The 24186-nt window shown below is 37.0% G+C and overlaps 1 protein-coding gene across 1 annotated transcript in view; it reads left to right on the top strand.

Annotated features, from left to right (window-relative positions):
* The first annotated feature begins 538 nt into the window (after positions 1-538).
* The window catches only part of INO80 (INO80 complex ATPase subunit), a 104766-nt gene continuing 81118 nt past the window's right edge, over positions 539-24186 (top strand). The window contains exons 1-2 of the mRNA XM_031952111.1: positions 539-596; positions 23729-23914. Of these exons, the coding sequence (XP_031807971.1) occupies positions 23772-23914 (143 nt within the window). The 5' untranslated portion in view covers positions 539-596; positions 23729-23771. The remainder of the gene's footprint in view (positions 597-23728; positions 23915-24186) is intronic.

Genomic DNA, 24186 nt, shown 5'->3' with positions numbered 1-24186 from the left:
GCTGGCTCACCCAGGCTACGTCCTCCTCCTCCCCGCAGCCTTTCGGCAATCTCCGCCAGTCCCAGCCCCAACCAATCTGTACACCGATGACATTGATCAGGATCACCTCGAACCCCGATCTGCGAGGGGCGTCAGGCGGCGGTAGTGGAGCGCGAGCTGTGCGAAGCGGGTAGCCGTGGCCGTCACGGCTGTCACGGAGCGAGCGGCGGGCAGGGGGCGCGGGAGGGGCGACGACGTGTTGGGCGAGCGGCGGCTCGATTGTTCAGGCCTGGCCATGGCGCCTCTCCTCCCCCCCGCCATGGCTCCCCGTGTCCCTGCTCCGCTCCTCTCAGTGAGTGAAAGTGGCCGCCGCCGCCGCCGGCCCAGCGCCCGCAGCCGCCTCAGCGCCGCCGCCATCTTGGGGTCCCAGGAGCCGCTGAGCGAGGGAGCGAGGAGCGTCCGCGCCCAGCGCATTCACCGAGCCGCGGCCCCAGCGAGCGAGCGGCGGCGCCACCATCGGCGGGGCGACCCCCCCCTCGGCCCCCGCCCGCACTCCACTCACTCCCCCCCCCCTCCGCCGCCGCCGCGGCTGCGGCGGCGGGGCCCGGCGGCCGGAGGTGAGTCCGCTAGGCGTGGGCAGGCGGCCTGGGGGGCGTAGGCCGCACTGCACCCCCCCTCCGCTGGCAGCTACAGGGCCGCGTCTTAAAGGGGCCGTCGCCCCCAGCCCTGGGGTTTTGGGGAGGGGGGAGAGGATGGGAGTTTAGGAAGGAGGGGCGTGGATACTTTTGCTGTCTGTGAGACTTCCACACCCGAGACTTTGCCCTTTCCTACCTCCCCCCTCCGGGGACCCGAGGGGCATGCGGTGACCCCGGCGACCGCGAAGGTCCGTGGGGCGCCCACACGTGGGGAGTGTATTAGACCGAGCGCACGTGGGACCCGGTGGGGCGGTGTCGGGCTAACACGTGTGTGGGCGCTAGGGCGGGGGGGGGGTGCAGCGAATCGGGCTGGAAGAGAGGTAGTAGGGGGTCCCTGGCGGAGGCGAGCAAAGGGTTCGGATGCCATCCCAATTTAAAGTCGTGGTTTTTTTTTTTCCCCCCAGGCCTTGTCATGTGCCACTTCATGAGGGCCCATCGGGACCTGGGCTCGCAGATGGTTGGGGCATAGGGTGGGGGGTGGGCTCCGGGCTCCCACGTGTGCAGGTTTAGTCGCGAGTGACGCCCCCTCACGTCGCTTAGGCCGATTCGGGGTATCTCTGCAAGTGTCATTGTATTTTGACATTCCTTCCTGTGTTGGCTGGTGAAAACTAAACTACTTCCGTTGTCACGGAGGGTGAAAGCCCCCTACAGTTTAGAAAAGATAGGAGCCCTAGGAAGGGCCCACTTGCGCGGAGCAGTGCTGGCATTCCCTCCTCGCGGCTCGTTTCTAAGTTTCCTTGTTAAACCCTGGAGTGGGAGGAGGGAATTTTTAACATTGAGCATATTGATATGGACAACATCGTGAATGACTTTTATGATTTCCTTCCTCGAGGGAATTTAACCTCCCTTTGACTTGGCAGTTTGTTCTTTGGATTGGAAGTCGTGATCTCTCAAATAACTGAAGCTAATAATAGCGTTTCTATAGTGCTCTGGAGTTTGCAAAGCGATTTACATAAATTAACTCCTTTAGTCCTCACAGCCTTGTGAGGTAGGCTCTCTATGATCATTCCTATTTTGCATATTGGAATATTGAGTCACAGAGAATTAAGTTCTTGCTCAGGGGACATAAAATTGGTCTGAGAAAGGATTTGAACTCAGTTCTTAATCGACTCTAACTCCCAACCTCATCTTTTAGGCAATTTGAGCTGTTTCTCAGACCTTTTCATCCCTACCCAAAAAAACAAACACAGTAGAATTCAAGATCCTCTTTGTTCATTTATTTTCTGCATTTCAAGCATTTGTTAAGCCCCTTCCAGGTGCATGATCCTCAGCTAGTTATCTGATATATGAAGTCTCCAATAAATTTTATTCTGAACACTTTCCATTTTTGCTTTACCATTTACCTCTCATAGAATTTTCGATGGAACATTTATTTAGTTGTATAAGCAATTCCTAATTGAAAAACTTCTCTGTAAAATCTTAGGATTGACTAGACATATTCATAATTAATAGATCATTTGGGGTTGAGCCAGGTGAAAACATTATTATAAAAGAGTAGCAAATTTCTCCAAACACAGACTGCACACATGAGATTGTGAACTCATCCTAATCAGCAACCTTTTAGTCACTGAATATGATAGTAGTGGGCTAGAGAGCTGGCAGAGACCTAAGAAGTCATCAGTTCTTTGAAACCAGGATACATGAAGGGCAAAGACTTCCCCAAGGTCTACCAACTAGCTAGTCAGTGTCTGAGACTGGATTTGGACACAGTATTTCATGGAAAAATAGTGAAATGGAGAAAAACATTTTAACGTGGGACAGGAGTCTAGGTTTAACATTACTTTAAAAAATTAGGAGTCCAACAAATTGAAAAAACATCTTGCAAGGAATTGTAATGAGAAGTTCTTCAAATATTACCCAATTTACTGGTCTCTTGATGATTAGAAATGACCAATAGGGAAATACTTGTTGTGTTTCCTTTATAATAGAAGACAACAGTATAATATGGGATCATGGATACAGAGTGGAAGAAAACTCAAGAGGCCATCCAGTCCTTGTCCTGATTTAGAAAACTCTTGTGGGGAGGGGACAAGTGACTTGCTAATGCCAAATAAGCAGTAAGCATCAGAGGTAGAGTGTGAACTTAGTCATCTCTCTTGGAACTAGCTATACCTTGTTGCTCATGTTATCTTCTGAAGTAGACAGATTAGATATGTTTAGATAATTGATAAATAACAGGGTCTTTTATAACTAGTTGATAAAGATAAATCATTGGAATATACGATATGGGCACTAAGTTGTGAAGGAATATAAGATGTGCAGTCATTGACATTTAATAAAGTGTGGTGCAATGGACTATCATAATAACTGACATCCTTGGGATGACCATAGGGACTTCAGAGGTTGTAGAGACGAGTGATTCACTCAAATCTCTAAAATGTCAGGGTTGGAGCAGATGATCTTTAAGCTCCCTTTTAGCTCTTGATTCTTTAATCACCTCATTTTAGGATTATTGCTCTAGTTGCTGGTCAGTCTTTCTGTTTTAGATCTTCCCCCCCCCCCCCCCCTCCAGTCTATCCTTCCCTCCACTGTCAAATTGATCTTTTTAAAAATGTGAAACTGACCATCTCTCTTTTTCTCTCTTTCCCCCACTTCTATTTCCTCCCCCATATGCCCACACATCCACCCACCTCCCTACACCTGTCATTCAATAAACTCCAGTGGCAATTTATTACCTTCACAATCATATCTTTATCTTTAGTATTCAGATCCCTTCATACTCTGATTTTCTACCTTTACAATCTTCTTACACTGTGTTCAACGTCCTGTATGCAGTGACACTGGCCTCCTTGCTCTTCCTTACAGAAGGCATTCCATCTATTGATTCATTGGCTGTCCTCCCTGAAATTCTTTCCTTCCTGATCTCTTTCCTTCCTTCAAGTTCCAGCTAAAGTCCCACCTTCTACAGGAAGCATTTCCTGATCCTCTTGAATTCTGGTGCCTTCTCGTTGTTGATTATCTTCCCTTTATCCTGTATATTTTTTATCCATAGTTGTTTGTATGTTGTTAGATAGTGAACCTTTTGAGAGTAGATACTATCTTACCTTTCTTTGTATCCCCAACACATAGCACAGTATTTGGCACATGGTGCCAGGTATTGATGAATACATGTTAATGTTCATTTCTGGATGTTCCCACCCACTCACAATTAAATCCTTTCTTGTAACAAAGAAAAACAGTTAAGCAATAACAACCTCTACAGTGACTTCATTGGACAATGCTACAATGTTCTACGTAACCTTTCTTGCCAAGAGAAAATAGGCATATTTCATTATTTGTTTTCTGAGACCAAAATTGATTATTAGTTACTTAGAGATCTACCTCTTTTTGGTATTCTTTTTATTAGATCATTGTAGTTATTATTTAGATTGTTCTCTTAGTTGAGCTGATTTTTCTCTGCATCAATTTATGCAGATCTGATGTTTCTCTGAATTCCCAATTCACCATTTTATAGTACATAATAATCTTTCAATTCATATTCCCCAATTTGTTCGTTCATTCCCCCAATCACGAGCACCTACTTTGTTTCCACATTTTTGCTACTACTATGAATATCTTGACATACTCTGGAACTTACCTGTCTTTTTCTTCCTTGAGGTGCTCAGTAAAGATATGCCAAAAGATGTTAATTTAGACAGTTTTTTCTTTCCAGAATAGTTAGAGCAATTCACTGCTTTGCCAACAGTGTATTAATTAGCATGTCTTATTTTTCCACTGTTCCTTTAGGTTAATGGCCATTTTTTTCCCTCACCTTTGCCAATTTATTGAGTCTGAAGTGAAATCTCAAGAGTTCTTATAATTTGTACTTCTTTTATTTACTTTGGTATGTGCTTTTTTATAGTCATTAATAGTTTGTAGCTCTTGTTTTGAAAACTTTGTTTTACTGCTTATCTGGATAAAGCTCTTGATCTTTTATATTTTAGTAAATTTTCATAAATCCTAGATGTCAGACTTCTATTAACAAACTTGCTACAGTAATTTTGTTCCTCTCAGTCTATATGCACTGACTTTATTTGTGCAAAATGTTTTTTTAGTTAGGGAGATAGTGAATTGATGCTTTAAAATCAGAAGACCTTGATTCAAATATTGCCTATGGTGCTTACTGCCTTTATGTGTTGAACTTCCCCAACCTCAATTTCCTCTTGTAAAATGAGAGATTTGTTGAAGTAGTTGAACTCTGAGATCCAAATTAAGGTGTGAGTGGATGATTTTTTTTATATAACTTGATACTTCCAACCTCCCATCTAGAAAGTCCTCTCTTATAGCAAAGAATTAAAAGGGTGGCAGAATTAATCAACACATCAATCTAGCATGAAAATGCTGTACTCTACATCCATAGTCCTGAACCTTTGAAAAGATAAAGAGAGAATTCTTAATATATAGTTGTGAAAAATACCACGGAAATTCATTACTTTCTCCTTTACCAGACAACCTCTGGAGATGACACCAAACTTTTTTGGGAGTCCTGGGTCAGTAGGAATAACTGCTGAAAGGTCTTCTGTAGCTAACTGAACTAACAGAACAGTGTAAAATATTTGTTAATAGTATTCCCAAAGTATAATGGTGAGTTTAGGCAAAAAAACAAACTGTTTTTCAATCAGTTAATAAATACTGATCAAGTGACAGGCCTTATACTAAGTACTAGGGATAGAAAAAGAAAGAAAAGACATTTCTGTCTTCTTGGACTTCACAATATAAGGAGGTGATGACATGGAAACATATTCAAAACAAGCTATATGTAAGATAAACAAACTAATTAATGGAGGAAAGTTTGGAATTAAAAGAGTCAGGGAGGGCTTTCTGCATAATGTGAGATTTTGGTTGGGATGTAAAGGAAGCACATTGCCTCTGTGCCTCTGACAAAAACCAAAGAAAATGCCCGGAACCAGGAAATGAAGTGTCTTCTTCATGGATCAACCAAAAGGCCAATGTCACTAATTGGAAGAGCACATGTAAGGTGTAAGATGATTGGAAAGGTAGGAGGGGGCTACATTGTGAAGGGCTTTGAATAGAGCACTTTATATGGGGACAATGGGGAACCAATGGAATTTATTGAGTAGGAGAGTGACATCAGATCTATGCTTTAGGAAAATCACTTTAGTGATTAAATGGAGCATGGATTAGAGTGTGGAGAGACTTGAGGTGGCAGATAACCCCCCACAGTAGACTATTAGAGTGTGAGGTGGTGAGAGCCTCCACTAAAGGGATGGCAGTGTCAGAGGAGCAAAGGGGCTGTGTTCAAGAGAGTAGGGAAGGTGAGGAGGTGGGGTAGAGGGAAAAATAGTGAGTTTTGTTTTATACATACTCATTTTTAACATGTCTTTTGAACTTTAAGGTAAGATGTTTAAAAGTCAATTGGAGTTGTGAGGTTGAGAGCCAAGAAATAGGTAGATTTGAGAATCACTGACATATAAATGGTAATTAAATCCATGGAAGCCCATGAAATCACCAAGTGAAATAGTGTATAGAGAAAGAGAGAAGAACAGGGCCCAGGCTAGAACCCTAAGAGACAACTAATTAGAAGGTATGATCTGGAGGAGGATCCAGCAAATGAGACAGAAGGGTAAATAAACTTGGTAGGAAAATGGGGAGAGAATGGGAGTTCATTATACCTAGAGAAGAGAGTATCCTGGAGGAGGGAGTTATCAGAAGTGTCAAAGGCTACAGAGAGATCAAGGAGAATGAGGATTGTGAAAAGGACTTTGGGTTTGGCAACTAAGAGGTCATTAGCAACTTTGAAGACCAGAGGTTTTGGTCTGGCCTAAGGCCAGAAGGCAGATTATAAAGGATTAAGAAGAGAGAGAAGAGAAAGTTGAAGGCACCTACTCTAGATGTTTGTTAAGCATTTGTGAAAAAAAAGGAATTGGAAATAAAACCAAAATTATAATTGGGCAAACTAGTTCTGTTTCTATACCTAAACCTACTTCATCTCAGTAAAAACATAATGAATCTGAAGAAGTTTCAGAGATTAATAGCTGAATTTATGGAATAATTTACAAAGATTTGCCAAATGTTTTCTGTGAGATAGGTTCTACATACAATAGTATCATCCCTATTTTATGGCATTGTCCATATTGAATCAGAAGCAAAAAACATCCTGGGCCTGAAAGAATTTATCTCTTCTATCATCATTATACAATATGTATCCATTCAATCTCCTCCCCCCCCTCCCTCAGGCAATTAGGGTTAAGTGACTTGCCCAGGGTCACACAGCTAGGAAATGTGAAGTGTCTGAGGGTAGATTTGAACTCAGGTCCTCCTGACTAGAGCTGGTATTCTATCCACTGCACCACCTAGCTGTCCCCCAGTCAGTTTTAATAAACATCTGTCATGTGATGGACACTGCACTTTGCAGGGATACAGATACAAGGCATGAAATAACAGGTGCTCTCCTGGAGCATACTTTTTTTTTTTGTTTTTTAAATTTAATAGCCTTTTATTTACAGGTTATATGCATGGGTAACTTTACAGCATTAATAATTGCCAAACCTCTTGTTCCAGTTTTTCACCTCTTACCTCTCTCCCCCCCCCCCCCCCCATGGCAGGATGACCAGTTAAATATATTAAAATATAAATTAGATACACAATAAATATACATGACCAAAACGTTATTTTGCTGTACAAAAAGAATCAGACTCTGAAATATTGTACAATTAGCTTGTGAAGGAAATCAAAAATGCAGGTGGGCATAAATATAGGATTGGGAATTCAATGTAATGGTTTTTAGTCATCACCCAGAGTTCTTTCTCTGGGCGTAGCTAGTTCAGTTCATTACTTGGAGCATACTTTCTTAAAGGGGAAACGTTTTATACATACATAAGTTTATATAGAACAAACACAATACAATGTAAGAAAAAGATTTTAGTAGGAACATAAAGGCAGCTAGGTGACACTGGATTAGTAGTCTTAGAACAGGAAGATCTGATTTCAAATATTGCTTTAAACACTTGACTTTTTGACCCAAGTATAGAAGCATATTTAAGAATATATAGAAGCATATTTTAGTAAAACCAAAAATATTAATTTTTTTCCTTTAAAGCCCCTTCCAGATTCATAGGAAAAACCCGTCTGAAAAGGTAAATGATGGATCTGCACAAGAGTTTTGGTTAGTGACCAAATATTAGACCCTTCCCTTCTTTACCTGCTTACCTTTAGTGATTGACTTGCTAGCACTCACCCTTCTCCTCCAAGAAAGGGGTTAAGATATCAAGATTAGGAAGGAAGTCCCTTTGTTTTAATGGTAGTTATTCAAACAAATGGTATGGTAATTTGTTTATTCACCTATGAGTGATTTCTCTCCAAACTAGAAATGGGTTGGATATAGATTAATGTTAAATAAAACCATTTCTAGCAGATCCAAACTTACAAACTGTATTAGAGTGTAAACAGTATTGGAATACAGTATGAGAATATCTTTTTTCTTCAACCTTGGGCAAGTATATTTTCTTCTCTCAGATTTAGTTAACAAGTATTTATTAAGTAACTCCTATGTGGCAGGCACAGTGCCAAGCTCTGGTAATACAAAGAAAGCCAAACAACAATGCCTGCTCTCAAGGAGCTCACAGCCTAATTGGGGAGGCAACTTGCAAACTACTGTGTACAAACAAGATATACACAGGATAGATTGAAGGTAATCTTAGAGGGAAGGCACTAAGATCAAAGGATACTGGGAAAGGCATCTTGCTGAAGGTAAGACTTTAGCCTAGGTTTTGAAGAAAGCCAGGAGGTAGAGATAAGGAGGAGGAAAACCATTCCAGGCATGGGGGACAGCCAATGAAAAAGCTCAATGCAGGAGATTGAGTGGCTCAGGGGAAGAAAAGGAAGGAAACCAGTATTAATGGATTGCAGAGGATTTATGAAAGGGGGGGGCGGTGTTAAAGTGAAAGAAAACTAGAAAGGTAAGAAAGGGGCAGGTTATAAAGGGCTTTAAGAGTAAACCGTAGTTTATGTCCTGACGGTTATAATTATAGGAGGACCCTGGAATTTATTGAATGGGGGAAGGGTGACACGAATCAGACACATACTTTTAGGAAGATCAGTAGTGTGAAAGGGGGGAATGGATAAAAATTGTAGGGGGTGAAAGTGAGTTAGGAATGACAACTCAACTGATTAGAGTGTGGGTTACTGTGAGGATGGTAGTATTCTCAACTATAATAAAGAAGATAGGGAATAGTAAAGATTTTGAAAGTCGGAAAAGTGAGTTCAGTTTTGAACAGGTTGAATTTAAGATGTCCCATGGTTCTCTATGAATGTAAACATTTATTCATAGTCTCTTCTGTTGGATTTTCGTTCATCCATTAATTTTGGATATTCCCCTAGATTCTACCCTGGACTTTTCTTCTCCCTCTTTAATATTTCATTTGTTATCTTGATCAGTTTCCCTTTTTGCAATTATCATTTTTATGTAGAAGACTCAGATGTACTTGTCCAGCCTTAACCTTTCTGCTGACCTTCAGTCTTGCATCTCCATCTGCCTATTGGACAACTCAAACTGGATAATTGGACAGATAGATCTGAAAGAAGAACTAGGACAGAAAAGTATCATGAAAAGCTAGAGAGAAAAGAATGTCAAGAGTGAGCAGCAATGTCAAAGACTGAAGAGAAATCAAGAAGGCTGAGGATTGGGAAAAAAAGACCCTTACATTTGGCAATTAGATCATTGGCAAATAGAGCATTAGATTCAAAACAAAAACAAAATAATAAAGCTAGATTGTAAAAGAGTTGTTTTTTTTTTTTTAAAGTCTTTCATTGTCCATTGTAGCCATCATTGTAAGTTGTTCTTCTGGTTCTTCTCACTTTCACTCTTGTTTTATCATTTTATATAATACTTCCCAGGTTTGTGTGAATCCATTTTTTGTGTCTTTTTTTTTTTTTTTACAGCACAATAACATTCCAATGTATTTGTGTGCCAAAATTTATTTAATAATTACCCAATTGTCAAGTACCTATCTTTGTTTTCCATAGTTTGCTACAATAAAAATGCCATTATGTATGTTTTTATGTACTTCCTAATTCTATTCTGGTCTGACTTTGACCTTTTTAGAGGTGGGGCATATTGCTAGTAGTGGTATCTTTAGGTCAAAGGGTATGAGTGACATTGTGGATATTTGGAAATTGCTTTCCAGAATACTCAGTGCAATTCACAACTCCTACCTATGAATTTGTGTTCCTATCTTCCCATAGTTCCTCTATCAATTGTCATTTTTCTGTTCTTTTTTTTTGGGGGGGGGGGGGAGTTAGCCTTGCTAATCTGATGGGTGTGTGAAGTTGAAGGGTATGAAAAGTTTTTTTTTTTAATTTATATTTTCTCACGTGTTTTTGAAAATTTTTTTCTATAGTTGTTGATACTTTGCATTTCTTCTCCTCGCCCCCTCCCCAAGTTTTATACTTTCTTACTATCTTAATAGATTTTTATTTTTCAAAATACATGCAAAGATAGTTTCAAACATTGAAGGTTTGCAAAAATCTTTTGTTCTAAATTTTTCTCCCTTCTTCCTCTTCCAATAGCAAATAATCCAATATAGGTTAAATGTTTACATTTTTTTTTTAAATTTCATATCCTTTCACTTGATGAATTAACCTTATTAATTTGTTATCAATTTTCTACATACTTTGACTATCAGATCTTTGTTAGAGAAATTCACTGTTACAGGATAAGTTTCTTTATGACACAAATATGCTTAACAAAAATTTCAGCATAATAGAAGTACTTCTAAATTAAAGGTACTATAAGCAAATTAGGAGAATAAGGGATAGTCTGCCTCTCAGATCTGTGGAGCAGGGAGGAATTTATGGCCAAAGAAGAACTAGAGAACATTATGAAATGCAAAATGGATAATTTTGACTACATTAATTTAAAAAGATTTTGTACAGACAAAACCAATGAAGTCAAGATTAGAAGGGAAGTAGAAAGCCAGGAAAGAATTTTCACATCCATTGTTTCTGATAAAGATCTGATTTCTAAAATATATAGAAAATTGACTCAAACTTTTAAGAATACAAGCCATTCTCCAGTTGATAATTAATCGAAAAATATGAATAGGAAATTTTCCGATGAAGAAATGGCCATTTCTTGTCATGAAAAAATCCTCTAAATCACGATTCATTAGAGAAATGCTAATTAAGACAACTCTGAAGTACCACTTCACATGTCTCAGACAGGCTAAGGATGACAGAAACAGATAATGATAAATATTCACGGGGATGTGAGAAAACCAAAGACACTGCTACATTGTTGGTAAAGTTGTGAAATGATCCAGCCATTCTGGAAAACAATTTAAAACTATGCCCAAAGGGTTATTAAACTATGGATACCCTTTGATCTGGCAGTACCACTACTGGATCTTTATCCCAAGAAAATCTTTTTTTTTTTTTTTTTTAATTTAACAGCCTTTTATTTACAGGTTATATGCATGGGTAACTTTACAGTATTAACAATTGCCAAACCTCTTGTTCCAATTTTTCACCTCTTACCCCCCCACCCCCTCCCCCAGATGGCAGGATGACCAGTAGATGTTAAATATATTAAAATATGAATTAGATACACAATAAGTATGCATGACCAAACCGTTATTTTGCTGTACAAAAAGAATCAGACTCTGAAATATTGTACAATTAGCTTGTAAAGGAAATCAAAAATGCAGGTGGGCATAAATATAGGGATTGTATCCCAAGAAAATCATAAAAAGGATCCACGTGTACAAATGTAGCAGCCCTTTTTGTTAGTGGCAAGGAAGTGGAAATTGAGTAAATGTCTCTCAATTGGGGAATGGTTGAATAAGTTATGGTATATGAATATAATGGAATATTAGTCTATAAGAAATTATGAGCAGACTGATTTTAGAAAAATCTGGAAAGAATTATATGAACTGATGCTAAATGAAGTGAACAGAACCAAGAGAACATTATACACAAAACAAGATGATTATGTGATGATCAAGTGTGTGATGGACTTGGCTCTTTTCAACAGTGAGGTGATTCAAGACAATTCCAGTAGATTTGGGATAGAAAAAGCCATTTGTACCTATAGAATTATGGAGATTAAATGTGGATCAAAAACATTAGTATTTTCACCTTTTTTCTTGTTTCTCCCCTCCTTTTTTCCCTTTTGATTTGATTTTTCTTGCACAGCATGATGAATGGGGAGATATGTTTAGAAGAATTGCACGTTTAACATGTATTGGATTGCTTCCTGACTAGGGGTGGGAGGGAAAGGAAAAGAAAAATTTGGAACACAAAGTCTTGCAAAGATGAATATTGAAAACTATCTTTGCATGTTTCTGGAAAAATAATAAACTTTTAAAAAGTAATGACCTACACAATTTGAACTTGTACTGCATTAAGAAATTTTAGTGTGTAGAGCCGGAGTTCTCTTTCTTCTATATAGACATAACTCAGTTTCTTGTACTTTGCTTTACTGCATTTCAGAGATCGTGGATTTTTTATTTATTTGTTTGTTTGTTTGTTTGTTTTTAACAAATTAAGGGGTTGTGGCAACCCTGGAAAGCCAAAAAATTCATGTAATTCACTTTAATTTGATATTTGTTTTATTGCTGTGATCTAGAATTGAACCTTCAACATCTTCAAGGTATGCCTGTACTAGCCCTGATCAGACTACATCTATAGTGTTGGAGTTTTGAGGTTTTTTTGGTTTTGTTTGGGTTTTGTCTTTTTTTGTATTTCTGGTGCCTATTGGTAGTTTTGAGTGTCCCTTTTTAAAAAGGGTATTGATACAAATTGAAATGTTTTTAGCAAAAGATAACTCCAGTGGTGGTAGTCCTCAGGTTAATGCCATAGGATATTGCCTTGAAGGGAATAAAGATGTTTTAAGTGGAAGAAAAGAAATTCTCTTCCCAACAATTTAATCCTGCCTGCTATATTTCTAAGCATATTCAACATAACTCAGAACGAATTAATACTATTTATTATGATTAATTCCAAGGAGACAAATTCTTTATAAAAATATAGATTTTAAGTGTTGGAAAGGAATTTGGAAACCATCTGGTCCAAACTCTACCAGAAAAAGTTCTTCTACAACTAATAATCATCCACAGTGAGGAAGAATCTCCTAAAAGATTTCACTTTGAGATAGCCCTAATTGTTTGAAAGTTTTTTCTTAAATCAAGTCTAAATTTGTCTTTTTGCAACCCATCTTCCATATGGGGAAATTTGTTCCTGGAAGGCCAAGCCATGTCCCTGCAAATGGATAAATTGTTTTACCATCAATACTCCTGCCATGAATAGATCCTGGTCTTCTGCAGTAAGATCTAAGGCAGTGGTTCTCAAAGTGTGGTTCAAAGAATTCTGGGAATCTCTGAAATCCTTTTGGAGGATCTACAAATTCAAAATTAGTTTTTATTTCTAATATGGTAAATATAATCAACATAAACAAAAACTTTTTGGACCGATCCTCATTTTTAATAATATAAAGATACTGATAACAAAAGTTTGAGAACCATTGATCTAAGGTAACATGGAGCTGGAGGCAATCAGCTACTTTGGAGAGAAAGAGGAACTCTCATTCTAGGAGATGATGGCCAGTCTGACCTTCTGCAGCCAAAAAGAGGTGTTGATTATTTGTGATGAGCATGAGGCTGTCCTCCAGGACATCTTGAAACACTGACAAAAATATGATCCTGTTTAAAAAGGATTTTCAGGGCATAACAATGTGCCATCTATGCCAAAACTTATCCTGGATGTGAGACAGTTTTAGACTCATGCAGTAGAATCAGGAGGGCTTTGATGTTGTGATTATCAATTCCTCAGATCCCATGACTGCTGCCAAGAGCTTGTTCAAAGAGAACCATCAGTGGTTGAAGATAGTGCTCACTCAAGTGATCATGTTCTCTGATTCAGGATGGGTGCCAGTAGTTGGATCTGATTAATCAGTTCTGTAGTCTGTGTTCTATGTAGTGTCTACTTTATTGTTCCTACCTATGCCAGTGGCCATATTGGCTTTGTGCTCTACTGAAAGGTCCCAAGCACTAATTTCTAGGAGCCAATGTAGCAACTGATACAAAAACAGATCAAGATGAATCTGAAATACTACAACTTGGACGTTTCTCATGTAGGCTTTATTTTGTCAGAATTTGCCTGCAAGGCCCTTAACAGTGTCTGAGGATACCAGAATGGCCCCTCTGCTATTCTCAGAAACTTTAAGCTAAAAGTACTCACTTGGGATGATGCCTCTCTCCATGCCTCAGAGGGCACCTGCCCTTCTCCCTTTACCCCAAAGTAATAGAACATCTTTTATTTATCATTCCTCTTTATCAAGTGTTATCAAACCTTAATATATTCTCAAGTGCTCCCTGTGCTGGTCAAAGGATAGTGCCAGGTCTTATCTTTGTCCTGTCAATTGTCATTCATTAATATTTGCACCTTTGTACTGAATGCTTATCTCTTCTAATTGACCTCTCTCTGAACAATGTATTTGTAACTGAAAAACAAAACAAACAAAAAGGTATTTACTGAATATCTAGATCTATGCTAGGGTGGTCCCTTAATTTTTGATAGGGCTATATTAGTAAGTGTTTTAACAAAGAGTGGGTAGGATGTATAGTAGAGTGTACTTTTAAATTTAATCTTTATTAATAATTTCTCCATCATTTTCTCAAGTCTAGAGAATCAGTAGAATAATATATCAAACCCTTATTTGTAGTTAGCTGATTTTGAAAGTGTTAATGCTTACACTGAATAATTTAAGTTGGTCCTACTTCCAGGACACACTTGAATATAAGTAGGTAGTTTTTAAAGGTATGGGTTTAGAGGAATGTTCTAGCAATAACAGTAGTTTTCCCTAATAGAAAAGTTATTAAAAGATATAAGTAGTTCTCAGAAAAGGATAGCAGACAATTAAAAACCATATTAAAAAAGAACTCATTCTTTTAAAAAGTATGTAGTAGAAGAGTCCCATGGTTTTACTTCATACCTTTGTCATTGTTGTTGAGATTTTGGAAAGATGGGTGTACTAATGTTTGGTTGGGTAGAACGATAAATTAGTACAACCATTCCCAAAAAAGTGCGGAATTATGCAAATAAAATGTATATGGCTGTGCATCATATCCTTTGACCCAGAGATTCCACTTCTATGCATAATCTTCAAACTGGTAATTGTTAAAATATTTATAGCATCACTTTTTTTTTTTTTTTTGTAGTAGCAAAGGACTGGAAACAAAGATTCCATCACTTGGAAAATGGCCAAAGAAATGGTGATATATGACTGTAATTGAATTTTATTGGATTATAAGAAAGATGAAAACAAAGAAACATAGAAAGATTCACATAAACTGATTCAAAGTGAAGTAGACAGTGAAGAAAACATTTTACACAGTCACAACAAATAGTGGTTGTGGAAAGAACCAAATAAATGTTGACAACCACAACTGAAAATTGAAAAATTATAAAGAACAAACTTGGCCCCACTGAAGTGATATAAGAAGATAACTCCTCTTCCCCTTCCAGTGGAGGGGTAAGGGCCACTCAGTTGTGATTTTTGCTGATTTTCCCTCTCCTCTTTTTTTTTCTTTTATTTTTAGAAAAAATTTTTAAAGGATGATTCTTTGGGAGGGAAGAGAGATAGGAATACAGAAGGGAAATGTAGGCGGTGTAAAAGGAATGATATCATTAAGATGATTTTTTAAAAAAACTATGGTGCCTTACACTATAACATTTTTACAGATGTTGTCTCTGTTGATCCTTAAAATAACCCAATGAAGTATTATAAATATTAGAATAATTTTGCAGATGAGGAAACTGAAGTTTAAAGAGCCAGGTACTTCCCTAAGATTCACAGTCCCTAAATGATAGAGTTCAGATTTGAATATTCTGGGTGTACTTATGTCATTGTCCACCAAAGCAATACTGCCTCACCATAGAGTACATAGATTTAAAAATTATTAGGGCTGAAGTGGACCTTCATAATCTTTGAGTTAAACCTCCTCTTGATTTTAATTTATGCACTTTGTTGTTGTATCCATTCTCAAATATGTCTCTTCCCTCAACTTGGTGTCCCTTCCCTTGATACAAAAATAGAAAGAAGGAAAGAAAAATAAGCAGTCCAGTTAAACCAAAGTACCCATTGACTTATCTGACAGTGTATACAATACTTCATCAAGATAGGTAGAAGGAAATAATATTTTCTCAACTCACTCTTCTTGGATTAAACTCAGTCATTATTATAAAGCATTTAGTTTTGTGGTGGTTCTTGCGTTGTTATAACCAGTACTCTTTATCTTTCATATGAGGAGACCAAGGATCCAGAAACGTTAGAGGATCATAGGTTATAGCTGGAAGGAAGATCATTTAGTTTAACCCCTTCATTTTACAGATTGAACAAATGAAGCCCTAGAAGAAGTGAAGTGACTTGTCTGAGTCTAGTAAGGTAGTAACTGGCAGCTGTGACTGCCGTATTATTGTATCCCTTGTCTGTGTGATTAAAAGCTGAGGATTTTTTTTTATATATAGTCAGACTTCACAAATTTATATGTGGTTTATGCATGTCCTTGGAATAGATGTTCAATATTGGACTAAAAATATAATTAGGAAAACAAATAGATTTTCAGTACATTGCCAGATAGTTTTTAAAAGAGTACTTAGATGGTCTACAAGTTCTTCAATGTCTGTATTACTATTCTATTCCATCCTAGTTAACGCTAATAGATGGGTCATTGTATTGGCATTGATAAATAATCCAGTATCAGTGGATTTTTGTATGTGATAATCAGTACAGTATATTAATGTTAAGTGTCTATTATGTGCTAAGCACTGTAATCAGTGCTGGGGGTACAAATAAAAATATATATATAATCTGTCTTCAAACAGCTTGCAGTCTAAGGGCAATTAAAACATAACCACAAAAGAAGGAACCTCGAAGAGGGGCCTGATGACCCAGTTCCAATGTTTTCTATCACCATTGCCACCCTCTTAAAAAATTTAATCTATTCCTCCTATAGTTGCCTTCTCCTTTCAGCAAAAACAAACCAACAACAGTAACAACAAAATTAATATATTGCATAGTCTGACAAAACAAATTCTCACATTAGATGTATCCAGAAATTTATCTTTTATTATTTAAGATTAAAATATAATAATGAAGATTATGACTCAAGGCTGCCATGTAGTGTGCTTTATTTTTAGTTTTTACCAATAACTAGTAATTTATATTCTCGGAATACTTGTCTTAAATCTGTCAAGGATAATAGAGGGCATATACTGACCAGGGCTTAAAAATAACAAGTTTAGCTCCTAAGGAGCCTATGATATAATAAATTTTATAACAATATAACATAAAAAAGTCTAAAATTTAGAAAATAATACTAGTGGAAAGGTGCAAATAATGTTTTCTTGAACTGTGGCTTATACTTTATTCAGATAATATTGGAAAACAGAGAAATTTGAACTAAGCTATGTCTGAAAATTTTAGATTCCCTATACATATGGATATTACTACCTGTCAAAGAAACTTTTATAGAGATAATATAACAATAAATCCATTTAGATCCCAGTCAGAAAACTCAGATCCATACTGGAAAGTGATTGCTATGCAATAATAGCGAAAGTAGATCTATGGGCAACAAAAAACATACAAATTTAAGTTACCATAAGAAAAGATTGGTGGTGTATTTTTTATATAATTTTTTTTGTTTGTGGGTGAACAATTAAAACTAGAGCTACTGTTGCTTGAAAATGGGCTGTTTTTATTGATTAAAACAACCCCCCCCTCTCATTTTTTCCCCCCAATCAAAGTTACTGCTGTATTAGCACAAAGGTAAAAATTTTAGCAGACTAGAAAGTTCTGATGTTGGTTGTCTGAATATAACTTTCTTCTGCCAGCCCCCTATTATCCCAACTCCCAAGCCTGTATTCATATTTGTGATTCCCATTTTGTTATTTGCAAACACTAAGTAATTTATCACAATGATTTAAGGGATTCATAATAAAAATCTTTGATGGTTTTTAAACAGTAAATAAATAATGAGTATTATGTTGGAATCATTGGTCTAGAATGGAGAAATAAATTTTGTTGTGGATGCGATTCTAAGATCACCTCCTTTTAATCTGTGGTGCATGCCACTTCTTATTTTAATATTTAAGGAATCTGTAATTTAGTTCAAGTTTCTCTTTTTTACTGATAATACAACTTGATGCCTTTAAAGAGAATCTTTCTGTGTTCTTAAGACCACAGATGAAGGTACACAGTACAACACTGAACTTAAGCTCTTCTAGTTTGGGAGGATCTATCAGAATTTGTATTTCACTCATATAGCCTTCTTAAGGATCTACATCAAATAAGGCATTACAGAATTTTTACTGGAGCCAGTACCATTCACTACCAGACACACACACACCCCCCCCCCCCCCGCCAAAAAAATCTCAAAACAGTTTCTTTTACATGACTCTTATACTCAAAAATCTTCAATGGTAGTGCTTTTCTTTTTTTTTTATCTTAATTTCTTTTTTTTAGTCTATCCCTCCCACAATAGCTCCCCCTCTGAGATATTTAAAGACAATAAAGTCCTCAATACGTAGATATACAATATATAGATACATAGTTCAGCAAGATAAGTTCCCATATTAGCAAGTGGCCAGAAATGTATGTTTCTTCATTTGAAATAGCATGTTTAATCTGTTATTTCACTGATCAGAGTTCTGAAGTCTTACAGGTTATTTTTCTTTGTAATGTTATCAGTGTATAAATTCTTCTTAGTTCTTCTTTTTCTCTGCATCTGTTCATAAAAGGGCCAGACATGCTTGTAAGTCAATTTGCAATACATATTTATTAGCCAATCAAGTATTTATTAATCATCTACTAAGTGCTACACACTATATTAGGCATTGAAGATATAAATACAGAGAATGAGACCACAAGTATAGCCAATACTCGTCATTCATAGTAATCATGTTCTATAAAGTTGAGGCAAACACTGAATTAATAGTGAATATTAAACCATTATTCCTAGGGGAAATAAGAAGGCAGGTTCATTTGAACCTTCAATCACAACATTTACTTGAGCATTTTCTAGAATAACCTTACATACAGATTGGTAAATTTTCTCTTCTTTCCCTTTTCTTTTGTTGATTTCATTAACATCAAACTCACAATCAACAGCACTCTTAACTCCTGCTTGAAGGAACTTACGTAATACATCTCCTCAATGAGTTACATTACAACCTTCTTGTGCTTAGGAACATTAGAAAATACTTCCGTCTTCTGCTTATGGGTTATTTTAAAAAGGGAAATCAACAAAAAGCACAAAAAAAGTGACACTAGACTACAAAAAGATAATTGTTTACAGTATGAGAAATGAAACAAGAAGGCAGAACATTGCCTTGTTTAAATTCCACTGAGAATATGTTGAAAATTTCTGCATGTGTTCCTGAATGAACACCAAAATGGCACAAATATTGATTCTGAAATTGCAAATAAATTTTAGTGAATAGGCAGATTTGTAAATCTAGAATCTTTGAATAATAAGGAATGACTGTTAATATAAAAATGTAGCATAAATATTAAATGGATGAATACAAATATCTAAAAAGTTAATATGAACTGTTTTGGAAAGAAGTGCTTCATGTAGAAGATTGTGATAGAGCTTTGTCTCATTCCTTTAAATGAGAGACTCTATGAGGCAGATGATAAGGGGGAGTGCATTCCAGGTATGCAAGACAGCCAGTTCAAAAGCACAGTGATGGGAGATGTAGTGTGTGTGTGTGTGTGTGCGTGTGCGTGTGTGCGTGTGTGTATGTGTGTAATTAGAAAATCAGTTTGGGTAGATCCTAGGGTAGGCAAGGAGTAGTCATATACAATGGAGAAATAGGTTTGGAAGGTCTTTTAAAATTAAACAGGAATTTAGATTTGATTCTAGGGACAAAGAGAATACATTGGAATTAATTAGGGAAATGATGTGGTCAGATCTTTACTTAAACCAGAGGTGGGGAACCTTTTTTCTGCCAAGGGCTATTTTGGATATTTTTAACATCATTCGGCACCATAAAAAATTATCTTTTTTTTTTTTTTAATTTTATTTTTTATTTAATAGCCTTTTATTTACAGGTTATATGCATGGGTAACTTTACAGCATTAACAATTGCCAAACCTCTTGTTCCAATTTTTCACCTCTTATCCCCTCACCCCCTCCCCCAGATGGCAGGATGACAAGTAGATGTTAAATATATTAAAATATAAATTAGATATACAATAAGTATACATGACCAAACCGTTATTTTGCTGTACAAAAAGAATCAGACTCTGAAATATTGTACAATTAGCTTGTGAAGGAAATCAGAAATGCAGGTGGGCATAAATATAGAGATTGGGAATTCAATGTAATGGTTTTTAGTCATCTCCCAGGACCACATTGTTTTATAGAAAGTTTGGAAGAGTATATTTTTCCTATTTTCAAAATAATTTATGTAGTGGTGGGGTTAGCTGTTTTTGGATTAATTGATAGAATTTATTTGTAAATCCATCTGAGCTTGAGGTTTTTTTGTGGCATTTATAATTTCACTCAGCATCAGTTCATGTAAGTCTCTCCAGGCCTTTCTGAAATCATCCTGTTGGTCATTTCTTACAGAACAGTAATATTCCATAATATTTATATACCACAATTTATTCAGCCATTCTCCAACTGATGGACATCCATTCAGTTTCCAGTTTCTAGCCACTACAAAAAGGGCTGCCACAAACATTCGTGCACATACAGGTCCCTTTCCCTTCTTTATAATCTCTTTGGGATATAAGCCCAGTAGCAACACTGCTGGATCAAAGGGTATGCACAGTTTGATAACTTTTTTTTTAATTTTATTTTTTTATTTAATAGCCTTTTATTTACAGGTTATATGCATGGGTAACTTTACAGCATTAACAATTGCCAAACCTCTTGTTCCAATTTTTCACCTCTTACCCCCCCACTCCCTCCCCTAGATGGCAGGATGACCAGTAGATGTTAAATACATTAAAATATAAATTAGATACACAATAAGTATTCATGACCAAAACGTTATTTTGCTGTACAAAAAGAATCAGACTCTGAAATATTGTACAATTAGCTTGTGAAGGAAATCAAAAATGCAGGTGGGCAAAAATATAGGAATTGGGAATTCGATGTAATGGTTTTTAGTCATCACCCAGAGTTCTTTCTCTGGGCGTAGCTGGTTCAGTTCATTACTGCTCCATTGGAAATGATTTGGTTGATCTCGTTGCTGAGGATGGCCAGGTCTGTCAGAACTGGTCATCATATAGTATTGTTGTTGAAGTATATAATGATCTCCTGGTCCTGCTCATTTCACTCAGCATCAGTTCGGGTAAGTGTCTCCAGGCCTTTCTGAAATCATCCTGTTGGTCATTTCTTACAGAGCAATAATATTCCATAATATTCATATACCACAATTTATTCAACCATTCTCCAACTGATGGGCATTCATTCAGTTTCCAGTTTCTAGCCACTACAAAAAGGGCTGCCACAAACATTCGTGCACATACAGGTCCCTTTCCCTTCTTTAGTATCTCTTTGGGATATAAGCCCAGTAGTAACACTGCTGGATCAAAGGATATGCACAGTTTGATAACTTTTTGAGCATATTTCCAAACTACTCTCCAGAATGGTTGGATTCATTCACAACTCCACCAACAATGCATCAATGTCCCAGTTTTCCCGCATCCCCTCCAACAATCATCATTATTTTTTCCTGTCATCTTAGCCAATCTGACAAGTGTGTAGTGGTATCTTAAGAGTTGTCTTAATTTGCATTTCTCTGATTAATAATGACTTGGAGCATCTTTTCATATGACTAGAAATAGTTTCAATTTCTTCATCTGAGAATTGTCTGTTCATATCCTTTAACCATTTTTCAATTGGAGAATGGCTTGATTTTTTATAAATTAGAGTTAATTCTCTATATATTTTGGAAATGAGGCCTTTATCAGAACCTTTGACTGTAAAAATATTTTCCCAGTTTATTGCTTCCCTTCTAATCTCATACAAAATTATCAACATAGAGAACTCAAGCAGTAGGAAGTTGCTGTACCTAACTTTCAGCTCATCACTTGCAGTTGCCTTGGCAGGACCTGACCAAATAATTTTGCAGGGCTCATATGGCCCCTTGGCCAGACATTCCCCACACCTGACCTAAGAAGAAATTTTAGGCAGCAGTATATAGGTATAGACTGGAATAATAAGAGAGTTGAAGCAGGTAGCACAGTTAAGATGCTTTGCAATAAACTGTGTAAGAGGTAATGAGGGCCTAAAATTATAGCAGTATGAATAGAAAGAATAGGTCAGATTTTAAAGATAGGAAGGGAAAAACAGTAAGATTTTGCAGCTGTTTTGACATGTGAGGAGTGAGAATGAGTTCTGGTTAATGCTGAAATTGTGAACCTAGAAGACTTAAAGAATGATAGTTTCTTAGACTGACATAGAGGAATAAAGGGATAATAGAGGATCTCCTAATCATGATGCAGTCTGGTGCATCTTCTGTTTGAAGGAGTTGAGGGGAACAAGATAGAGTTGGAAGCTCTGTCTTTCTTCCTTTCATTGTACTAGCTCCTCAGGCTGGTTTTTTAATTCATGTCATAGAAGCCAAATGATAAAAATAAATATATATAATTTTAGATTATAGCTTGGTGGTGTTTATAAACCCTTATTGTATGAAGTAATTGTCTTGAATTTCTTCTTTGATGAGGAAAAAAAAGAAGAGAGGAAGAGGAGAAGCTAAGAATTAGGGAGTCCATTATGACAATAATAATATATGAATATGACATTAAAAGTTTTCTGGAAATTTTCTAGGTTATAGGTTAGCCTTAGAAAACACATTGATTTTAATTTTAGAAATTGAGAGTGTCAGTTCTCCAAATCTCATCCAGTTATGAAACATCTTAAAAATCATTAATACCAAGAGAACATCTTTGGGGTATTAGCACTCAGCTAATTTAAATTTAATAAAAATGTAGAATTGGGAATATTTAACAGTTAATTTTAATGTACTTCTCTCATAACTCTCATGTGATAGTTCAAATATTATTTACATTTTATTGATAAGAAAACTGAGGCTGTAAAACAAGTTAATGATGGTCATCTAGTCAGTCAACAAACATGTTTTTTTTAATGTGCTTTTTTTATGTGCCAGCACTGACAACCAGGTGCCTCAGTATTATTTTTCTGCATGCATACCTTGGGTATATTTTAGATTCAGTTCTAGACCACAGCAAGATAAAGTGAATCATGTGAATTTTTTGGTTTCCCAGTGCATGCAAAATATTTGTTTATCACTATGTTGTAATAAAGGGTGATGTAGTATTAATTGAAAAACATTTTATTGCTTTAAAAAATGCTAATCATCTGAGCCTTAAGTGAGTCATAATTATTTTGCTGGTAGAGGATCTTGCCTCAATTCTGGTGGTTGCTGACTGGTAAGAGTGATGGTTGCTGAAAGTTGAGGTAGCAGTTTGTTAAAATAAGACAAAAATGACATCTGCCACATCAGTTGACTCTCCCTTTCATCCTAACACTTAGAGGCCATTGTAGGGTTATTAATTGGCCTAATTTCAATATTGTTATGTCTCAGGGAATTGGGGAGACCTGAGGAGACTGAGAGAGAACTGTCCAATGGGTGGAACAGTCAGAACACATTCCAACATATATCCACTGAGTTAACTCCCGATCTTATATGGGCCTGATTCATGGCACCGCAAAACAATGACAGTAGCAACATTGATCACTGATCATAGATTTCCACAGCAGGATATAATAATGATGAAAAGTTTGAAATATTGTGAGAATTACAAAATGTGATACAGGCACAGTGTGAGCACCTGCTGTTGGAAAAATGATCCCAGTAGACTTCCTCAACACAGAGTTGCCACAAACCTTTAAGTTTTTTTTTTTTTTAATGTACTATATGTGAAGTACAGTAAAATAAAGCACAAGAAAATGAGATGTGTCTGATTGCAGGGGGGAAAATCAGTACCTGGTAAGTAGGAATGGTGTGAATGTGAAAAGAAAAGAATGAATTGTGTAATTAGAATATTTCACCTTTTATTCATTATCTTCATTTAATAGCTGTGCGATCAGAGACCTCTGTGCATGAGGAGAAATTTGTTCTATGGCCTCGGAGCTGGGTGCCGGGGATGATGGCGGCTGCCCAGAGCTGGCTAAGCCCCTCTATCTTCAGTACCTGGAGAGGGCCCTGCGATTGGACCAGTTCTTGCGACAGACATCAGCCATCTTCAATAGGAATATCTCTAGGTATGCTTATCTAGTTTAGTTAGGATGGATTGCTATCATATCTAGTTTTCTTTCAGACTGTGGTTTATCACTTGTGTTTCAAAATATGTAAATTTTGTTTTAAACCCCCAGACACTTCTGAGAGGTAGTAGTATTTTTAGTCAATATGTGACAGCAAAACATGTTAGAAAGAAGCATCTTTATATGCTCTTTGAAGCTGCAAAGCAGTTGTTTTATGCCATCCTTTAGAGACTGAAGAAGAACCCTGACCTTGACTGTGTTTGGGTGGCAGG

The sequence above is a fragment of the Sarcophilus harrisii genome, chromosome 2, assembly GCF_902635505.1.
Source record: "Sarcophilus harrisii chromosome 2, mSarHar1.11, whole genome shotgun sequence".
NCBI classification, from domain to species: Eukaryota; Metazoa; Chordata; class Mammalia; order Dasyuromorphia; family Dasyuridae; genus Sarcophilus; species Sarcophilus harrisii.
The sequence above is the reverse complement of the archived record's forward strand: the minus strand, read 5'-3'. Positions and strand labels throughout refer to the sequence as shown.